General features: G+C 27.9%; 1 protein-coding gene across 5 annotated transcripts in view; it reads left to right on the top strand.

The window, feature by feature from the left end:
* The window catches only part of LOC115236630 (cordon-bleu protein-like 1), a 31857-nt gene that overhangs the window by 5915 nt on the left and 17068 nt on the right, over positions 1–8874 (top strand). For 4 of the 5 annotated variants that reach the window (XM_029809207.1, XM_029809209.1, XM_029809212.1 and 1 more), the window contains exon 2: positions 8489–8632. In XM_029809207.1, the coding sequence (XP_029665067.1) occupies positions 8489–8632 (144 nt within the window). Of the gene's footprint in view, positions 1–2589; positions 3291–8488; positions 8633–8874 lie in introns of those variants that run through there. The other variant, XM_029809211.1, reaches the window with a different exon arrangement.

An 8874-nucleotide genomic window follows, 5' to 3' on the forward strand; every position in this document is an offset into this window, starting at 1 on the left:
TATATATATGTTTATTTTTTGAGAAATAAATCGAAAAGTCTTAAAACATTTTTTTATAATGCTTAACGCGAGACAAAAATCATGAAATAAGATCCGTACACACACTCACACACATATATACACGTACAACGCCGTTATTTAGCAGGCATATCTTCGTCAACCGTGCGCCGGATAGTATATAGCCACATTATATTACTAATCGCGCGGATCACGGAAGTATATTCGTTTAACGAATGATATTGATTAATTGTAAGCGAATTTTATTTGATAATTCCGCTTTCATTAAGCATTGCAAAAAAAAAAATGGCGTAGGACTTTTCGACTTATTTTTCATTAAGGAATATTGCTCCATACTTACAATTATAGTAGAAGGGAATTAATTAATATCATATATAACATACACAAGATGTTTCGTATATCTTAATTGCCTGAAATATTTTTGTTGCTCTTGTTCGAGGGGACAATTATGATAACAGGAAAAATTTTTTCTTTAGATTTTTTTTTAAAAGGTCTAAAATTTTCAGGTTCAAGATTATTTTTTTAAATATAACTGTTTTTTTTTTTTTTTTTTTTTTTTTTAAGACCGTGCAAAGCTATGACAATATGAACATCAAATGATCTTGAATATAAAAATTAATGCTTTTAACATAAAAATTTATTTTAAAGTGTTTAAAGATGTTCAGATAATGTCCATCGACTTCAATACATTTTTAATTATTCCTAATGTGGTGGAATTACATGCTTTAAGATACAGCGTCAATCACAATATCTTTTTGCATGCAATTGTTATGTAATATCTGATGTACATAAATTCCTTTTGATATTTGTAAACAGCGTATCAACGTTCCTTCTGTAAACATGCAAGAACGAATTCTTCAAGCATATAATTCTATCACAGAAATGGAAAGTAAAAAGATCATTTATTTTTCGTATTCAAAAATGTATGAAGTCGATGGATATTATTTTGAATATCTTTTAAAATAAACTTTTGTGTTGAAAGGCATAAATTTTTGACTGTTTCGTTTTCCTTGAATATATGTTATCTCCATATTCGAGATCATCTGAAATCATATTATCATAAATTGCTGGACTCCTTTCGATGTTCGCTATAAGGTGACGTAAATAAAAACGTATGGCTCTATTTAAAAAAAACTAATCTTGATCTTGAAATTTCATTTTTAAGCAAACCTCAAGGAAAAAAAATAATTTTTATATCATCATAATTGCCTTCTTGAATAGTGCAACTTTTTCCTCAGACATTTTTTTCATAAAAAACAACAGAAATATTTCAGGTAGTCAAGGATATATAAATATTAAACACCTCCTGTATGTGTATATAATATATATATATATATATATATATATATTTAGATTGATCATTTTTATTTTATTAATATAACATATTATAAAGATTTATTAGTTTTGATATTCGTATTAATAATTTTATTATTTTATCAATTAATTTTTGTTAAGTATGAGTATATACTTAATTTTACACACATCATATATAATTCATGTTATACACAATCGTGCAAGAGTCACGTTTAATAACTCTGGAATAAAAGCAAAAATAAGAGATGGACATGCGCACATATATAAAACACACATATATCAAAATTAATATTTGCAGTATTGAGGAAGAAACTTTATTTCAATAAAATATATACTCGAGATATTTGATCGAAATCGTATTTGCGATTGCGATCGACTCGAAAAAGATTTCTCGCAAGCATTCTTTGCGCTATAATACTCAAATATGTTGACGTCATGCTTCAATAGCATGTTGACTGATACTGCGCGCTTATCGGCGCCTCGTTTCTTTGTGTTTAAATCACACAATTTTAATTTATGGTCGATAAACACTCTGACTCTTAATGAGAAGATCGTAGGTACCGCGTTTGTTTTTTGGTCGCTGTAATCTCATCGCCGCACCGTTAGAAAAACAGTTGTAAGAAATTTTAATTGCCTTTTCTTGATTCTGATTTCCGTTGCTAATTTTCGCTAAGTAAATGCCGACATTATGCGATTTTATTGCACAGTAATTACTAATATAAAGACGTTTTCCATAGGGGATAGTGAGTTTATTGCTATTTCGATCTTTGAAAATTAATGATGTAACATTAATGTTCTTTAAATTGTCTCACGATTGCGGCTCTTATATTAAATATATAGATATTTTTAAATCACTTTTTTATTGTATAATTATACGTGCAATTAAACAACATTTTTATGCAGTTTGTCATGTTAAGTAAGATTGAAAATTTAATTTATTTGATGTTAAAGGTCAGTTTTCATCTTCTTACATAAACCATAGATATAAACATATTTTATAGATATATATATTTTTTGATTAAATTAAATTAATAAAATAAAATAAATTAAATTAAATTAAATATCGTTCTGTCAAACAAAAATCGTATTACTATTATTTGATTCATTTTTTTTTTTTTTACGAAATGAAAAAATAAAATCCTTCATCTTAGTTTCTTATTTTAATGCATATAATGCGAGTATTAAAAGCAATTGTTAAAAAATTACCTTTTTATTTTTCAATTAGAGATATCGTTTATTCTTTCAATAGCTCTTATATAGATTGCATATAAATCGGTAAAAAAAAGAATTAATTTTAATATTGGTTGAATTAAATTTTTCGGAAATTAATCTATCTTTATACGGATTTAAAAAAAGGATATCAAATGATGCATTTTATTGTGCTGAGCTCTTCTATCATGAGCATGTCATGCGACGCCTCAACAATCTTAACACGTCCATAATCACATTGATTTTTATGACACGCCCAAATCGACTCGTGTGCGTACAAATTGCGCGTATAAAACGCTCGTCTTGTTCATCCGCGAAATGGAATAAATTACCTTTAGTTCGACCTTGATCGTGCAAATCGCGCGATAGATGAATTCGCGCGTCGCAACACATCGCAGAAGCAGCAATTACGTCGTTAACGGATGCGAGTCGCATAGAATATAGATGATGATGATGGCATGGCTTGTGATATGGCCTTTCCTCCTGGATCGTTTGGTCGTTCGATCGATCGGTTATGCGCGAATCGACTAGGAGAGAAAGAAAACAGAAAAATACTCCGGCGACATTGCAAGGTTGGTGGATCGCGATGATGCAATTCATGACGAGACCTGCCGTCTTCTCGTGACTTGTAAATCCGTAATAGCTGCTTATATTTCTCAGTGTCAAACAGATACGCCTTACGAGAGCTGCGTCTCGCGAGAGTTTCGTTAGTATTCTTGATGACGATTTCAAAATACTGATCTGGCAAGGTAACATAACATTAATAATAAAAAATATTCAATGACGTTACTTATAATATTATATTTGACATGTTTTAATTGAATTTCCTTGTCGCTAAAAAATTCATGTGTACAAGGATATTTTAGGAAAATTATATGAATATATACAAAAATTTCATATTTTTGTGTATTTATTTTTGCAACAAAATTTATAAATAATTAGGTAAATATTTCAGAATAACTTGATATATTAACCGTAGGATTATGTATTAGAATTAAAAAATTCTCAGAAATTTATCTAAATAAATCATTGAACAGAGATAAAAATAATTAAAAAAAAAAAAAATAATAATTATGAATCAATTTCTGGTTGTTAATTGTCTTAATAATATGAAGGTACTTTAAATTTAAATCAAAATTTTTTTTATTATATAAGTTTATTTCTAAAAATAAATTACAAAAATTAAATTTACTTTTTTATACAGTCTTCTACACTTAAATGCAACATTTTCAATACTTAGGTAACTATAATAAGTGTTCTTCAGCGAGTTACGCAGATGACAAGTGTAATACTATGCTCAACACGGAGTACTTCAACTGTGACACAATGTCGCATTGCGCAGCACAATAAAAAATAAAACTCAATTACAACCGTGTAAAATCTTCCAGTATTACTAACATTTCAAAAAAATTTTCATGTTTAATATAATAATATGTTTATAATAATTAATATAATAATAACTATACTTATTTACCTTTTTATTTTTGCATAGCTAGTTTAGTTATTATTATATTGTAATAATATTTATTATAGATATATTTTAGATGAGCTTAATTTCACAAATTTAAATTATTAGGAATTACAATTCCTTTATATTTTTTGATTATTGCAATAGAGTGATCTCTTATACATTTTTTAGAAATATCTTTCTTTCTTTGTTTTATTAAAAAAAATATATACAAATATTTGAGATATTTAATTGAAAGCGCAGCACATAAATAAATTTCGATTTAAATTGGATTATCTTTGTATATAAACAGATCCGCGAATTTTTCGTGCCACATCTGTTTCAGGTGTCTCTCTCTGTGTGTGTGTGTGTGTGTGTGTGTGTGTATTTTTGTCCCATTTTGCATTTATTGGGGAAGAGGAAAGAGGAGAAGCGGTCGCCTCACACTCTTACTCTTCTGATTTCTCGCGCATTGTCCCTTTTTGGAATATTATCATTCTAGAAATCATATTATCTGACATATCACTATTCTTTAATCTTATCTTCACTTGTCACAGAGAAAAATGCTAACAATAAGGTTATTATATAAGTCTATATGTGCGGTTCGTACGATTCTTTTAGAGTCAGTAATGCCTTACAAAATTGAGTGGTTAAAAATTAAATAAGGCAGAGCACCGTCATCAATAGAAGCACAAGAAACAGCTTAAAGGTTTTATACAAATCTATTTAACTATAAACAATATTTCTCTTTTTCATTATAATATTCTATTTATAACTAAAAACTATCTTTATAATTCATATAATCTTGCAAATTTATTAGCTATCTTATAGCTACCTCGTATTTAGAAGTCGCTTAATTGCCAATATTATTTACATATCAATATTATTTGCATATTGTTTACGTAAAACGTATAAATACTTTTTTTTTTTACCGCATAAAGAAATATTAGTAATAAGATGTTTGTACTTCTTCTCAGCAGTTTCTTTGTTCGGTTATGAATTCTTAAACGAACTTCGAACTAATTTTTTCCTGGTTGGAGAATTTTATCAAAAGCCATTATTTATCACAATTTTAATTTTTCATATTTAAAGTCGAAACTAGAAAGATTTATATTAACTTAAATTTTATCCTGATATTAACAGTAATATGTATTGTTCTTATTCGTAGTTATAGCGATGAATTGATTAGGATAATTTGACGAGAAAAGAAAAAAAAGATTGGCTTCCAGAAGATAAAGAGCTTTGATTAATTTACAATTCTTGCAGATTTCTGTTTAGTTCATTATAACATTATGGGTACTTGTATAGAAATTTACAGCCTCTTTATCATACTCACTTTGTTTAACATCACTGGCGACAGATGAGTTATGGAAGAGTTAATGGCAAGAGATGTATGAGATAATTGTGAAAAATCTGAAAGGTCAGATAGAAAGCGGAAGTAGCAAATCCCGTAAAGGAAAGTGACGCTCATGAATGCCACGAGAGAATATGGCAAATAATCTTCACCTTGAATGAAACAATACTCGTCTTTTTTATAAAAGAGACGAGCTCTTTTTCTCTCTCGTTTTTCTCGCGCTCAGACCCTTATCTGCTGTTCTTTAAAAAGATCCGATTAAAGGCACTATCATCATTTGTTTTTTATTTGTTTATCTTTGTTTGTTCGTTTGTCCATCTGTCTGCTGATTTACGTCTCGGCAATGTCTTCCAGAACGTTTTCAGCACTTGGTTTTACAAATGTGTCTAAGTGTATAGTAATGTATCTAACATAATATTGACTAATCTGCATTTTAGACAGTTAATTCTGTACATTTGTTTTTTTTTTTTTTGTTTCAATTATCACGTTTTGGCTTTTATTTGCCATTTTATTCCTTTCCTTTAGTGTATTTATGTGACTATACACATATGTGTGTGTATGTGTGTATGTGTTTCTTAATTTACTCATTATTGTCGCAGTTCATTTATCTTTACATTTGTGGTCTCTGTGCTAAATAATACCAGTAATACTGGATATCTTATATTGTGATGGGATGTATATATATACTTACACTTTAATATGTATGTCACATTCTACTTTAAAATCACATGCCCTACATAACACGTTAATATCACTTTAATGTATCCGAAAGTGGTAAGAAAAGTTGATTATCGAAGTCAGGTATTATAAATCGTGAATTACGATTACCCAGTTTGCTGTTCCAGATATTTATGATCGACAAGAGAATAATAATATATTGTAAATATATAAAGTTTAGTTTGCAATATCTCGTTTATTATTATTATTATTACATTTATTATTATTTTATCTAATTATTTGAAAAAGGGTTACAGATTTTAAAGATTGAGAAATATAGTAGAAAAATGTTAATCTTTTAAATTCACAAAGTTTTTTTAGAGTTAATAAAAAGCCTTTTTTAACCCGAAAATTATTTATAACTGTTTATAACTCGAAAATTATTGGTATTTTGACATTTTCGCTGAGGAAAGATTGTCTCTAAATTGATCAGAGAATATATTATTAAAAGGTCCAATGGTTTTAAGATACCTTATATAAAATTGTTATATCGTCTTTTTTCTTGAACAATTACAGTTAGACTTATCCGATTTATTATGGTTATGTTTATTGACTTGGAACTTTTATAGATGTATCAAAGAGTCTCGTAAATCCTTGAGCGTACCAATAAATTTTTTTAATGCTTTTTTTTTAATGATGTTTATAACAGATTGGAATGGTTTTGCTGAGATCACAGTACGCTTTCTTATCATTGTACACTATATTTTTAATTGAACTGTAGAAGCAGCTCCTCTTGTTGATGGAGACAACTTTCTGAAAGTGGTTTCGAGTATAATGCATATGATAATTATATGCAATATTGCGATAATAAAATGCAAGCAACTTGTACGATTATATAGCGTGTGTTCTTTTTAAAATATTTATCCTTCAGTCTTGTTTTGCACTATTAGCGACTTCAGTTATAATTTGTCTTCACCAAACAAAAAATTTTCTTTGCTTTTCAAGTTCACGACATAAAAAAATTCAAGATTAATGCTTCGCTGATATATATTTGATCATTTATTTGACTCTGTTACTTTTTATATTTTTATATTAGAGAGTAAGGATTATTTAAAGATTATAGAAGAATTCTTTTTTTATTAAAAAATAGATAATTAAGCTTAAAAATTGTCAATTTAGAGAAAAAAGTTATTTTAACTTTAAATTTGTAATACAAATATTTCTTGATTAAAAAAATAAAATGTAGAAAATTATGACTTTTAATTATAATTTGACAAAAATCTGCTTTTTTGTTGAATTTTTAATTATGTTTACATATTTGTCGTCATTTTTTACATGAGAAAACATAACATTCGCATATTGGCGATTCGTTGCAACTATTCATGAAAAGAATCCATTCTCATGAGAGTCGTAACAATCATGTGAACGCTGTTTGTGAACAATATAACAGAGGCAAAAAAGTGCTTGATCCAGTTTCTATTAAATGCTGGCAAGATATGCGAAAGGACGGATGCAGCGCGAGAAAGTTAGCGAAACTTAGCAATGTCGCAAGAAAATTCGGGAATGATCGAAGAAAATATATATTCTGTAGATTTTAACCTCGTATTTTCTCTTTGCCGTATCCGAGATAGCACACTATGCTATATCATTTATAAATCCGATAATAAACATTGGAACTTAATATTTAACTATGCAAAATTATTCACAGAATAGCAGAAAAGAACAGAAAGAATTATAAAGTTTTTTAATATTTCTATTCTTGTAAATGAATTTAATTGAAATACATTTTTTTATTTTGTATCTGCAGAAAGATGAGAATTTAAAACTTTTTGGAAATTGATACCTATGTATTTTTAAACATGATATATAATTTTCTTTTAAAATATTTCAAGTTTATACTTTTGTCATTAAGTTTTATATGCGGAAAAGTAGGAAAGAATATGTATAGTATTCTAAATTTTATTAAGAAAAATTTATTAATTTTACATTTTATTAATTAAATCGAAGTAATAATAAAACGAGCAAGAACTTGCTTTCTTTTTCGATAGGCGAAAGTTAAATCTAATTAAATAAAATCTAATGTAATAATTGAATGAGCACATTACTTCCTCAACACATTATACAATATTTCATGTATAAGTACGCGTATGTACATGTATATATATTATACGAACATATTATAACGAACATACTATACATGATTGTAATCCGTTACGAGCCATAGACCATAAAATTGTTGAAGAGTAAATTAAGAAGCTTAACGAACATTAAAGAGAAGCCATGTAATTGCAGAACTCCTGAGAATAAGTTTTTTACATGCAATGCTGTAAACAGATAAAAAACTAATAATAAAAAAAAAGACAAAATTGAAGAAAAGATAAAATTTTCTTATTATTATGCTATGCTTATTCGTTAAAGCATAATTACACACGTAACTGAATTTTATTCACTAAATAACAATTTTAACTAACAAATATATTTTATTTCAGGAGCAAAGAGGAGAGACCATCCAGAATGGTTCTTACTGTGACAGAAGACACTCCAGCGGATATGCTGGCTGGAAGTATGGAGCTTCTGGTCCAACTACCTCGCGATCATCATCTTCATACACAGAGAGTTACAGTGTTAAGAAGGTACATTTACAAAAATATATGTTATGTAGTTACCCTCTTGTACATATGACGGTGTATATGCGCGCCTAACATCGGAAAAGTTAATGTAGAATTAGACAATTACTACTTAATACAAAATTATAATGCAATTATAAGTGAGATAAATAAATACATAAATCGATAAATAGATAGCCAGATAGATAGCAAGTAGAAAGAGAGAAAGAGAAGAAGAGAAGGAAGAGAAAGAGAAGAAGATAGAGGGA

Source organism: Formica exsecta, unplaced genomic scaffold (genome assembly GCF_003651465.1).
Source record: "Formica exsecta isolate Colony F162 unplaced genomic scaffold, ASM365146v1 scaffold258, whole genome shotgun sequence".
Lineage (NCBI taxonomy): Eukaryota > Metazoa > Arthropoda > Insecta > Hymenoptera > Formicidae > Formica > Formica exsecta.